The sequence below is a fragment of the Acanthamoeba castellanii genome, assembly GCF_000313135.1.
Source record: "Acanthamoeba castellanii str. Neff unplaced genomic scaffold scf7180000084456, whole genome shotgun sequence".
Classification (NCBI taxonomy): Eukaryota; Discosea; order Longamoebia; family Acanthamoebidae; genus Acanthamoeba; species Acanthamoeba castellanii.
In genome coordinates this window covers 1-602 of record NW_004457348.1, presented here as the reverse complement: position 1 = coordinate 602, position 602 = coordinate 1, and the positions used below count along the sequence as shown (strand labels likewise).

At 74.6% G+C, this 602-nt stretch overlaps 1 protein-coding gene across 1 annotated transcript in view; it reads left to right on the top strand.

Annotated features, from left to right (window-relative positions):
- The window catches only part of ACA1_025980 (uncharacterized protein), a gene marked incomplete at both ends in the record, with an annotated part of 4,104 nt that extends 3,502 nt beyond the window's left edge, over nucleotides 1-602 (top strand). Inside the window, 2 exons of the mRNA XM_004336158.1 lie at nucleotides 83-208; nucleotides 243-602. Coding sequence (XP_004336206.1) covers nucleotides 83-208; nucleotides 243-602 — 486 coding nt within the window. The remainder of the gene's footprint in view (nucleotides 1-82; nucleotides 209-242) is intronic.

Here is a 602-nt window from a genome sequence, read left to right as displayed (position 1 = left end):
CTCACTGATCAGCCGCAGCCGCCGGCCGTCGCGTCACCGCGTGCGCCGCCGGCCGTCTCCCCGCGCTCCCCGCCGCCCGCAGCACCCCCGGCGACTGCGCCGGCGCCGGCGGTGCCCAGGACACAGCCCGGACTGCAGAGACCGCCCGCGCTCCAGTTGCCGCCATCGCTGGCTCCGCCGCCGGCGCTGCGGCCGCCGCCAGCGTTGGGTGCGCCCACGACGACGACCACAACGACGACCAGCTGCACGACCCACACGAGCGATGGTGATGGGTCGGCCGACGAGCGTCGCGCGATTCCGGCGTTCGCGACGGTGCGACGGCCGACGACCAGCCGCAACCGGCGGCCGCTGACGTCGCTCCACCGCACCATCTCCTCGTCAACCCTCTCCCGCCTCCAGCAGCAGCAACAGCAGGACGAGGCCGCCGCTACCGTTGCATTGCAAACGCTGCCATCACCTCGCGCCTCGGCCCCGCCGGCCTTCGTTTCGCTGCCGCCGTCGCCGTCGCCATCGTCATCGTCGCGCCCGCCAGTGTTCACGCCGCCGCCTCGATTCACGCCCGCGCCGGCCCTGCCAGCGACCACGACGAAGCCGCTGACCCG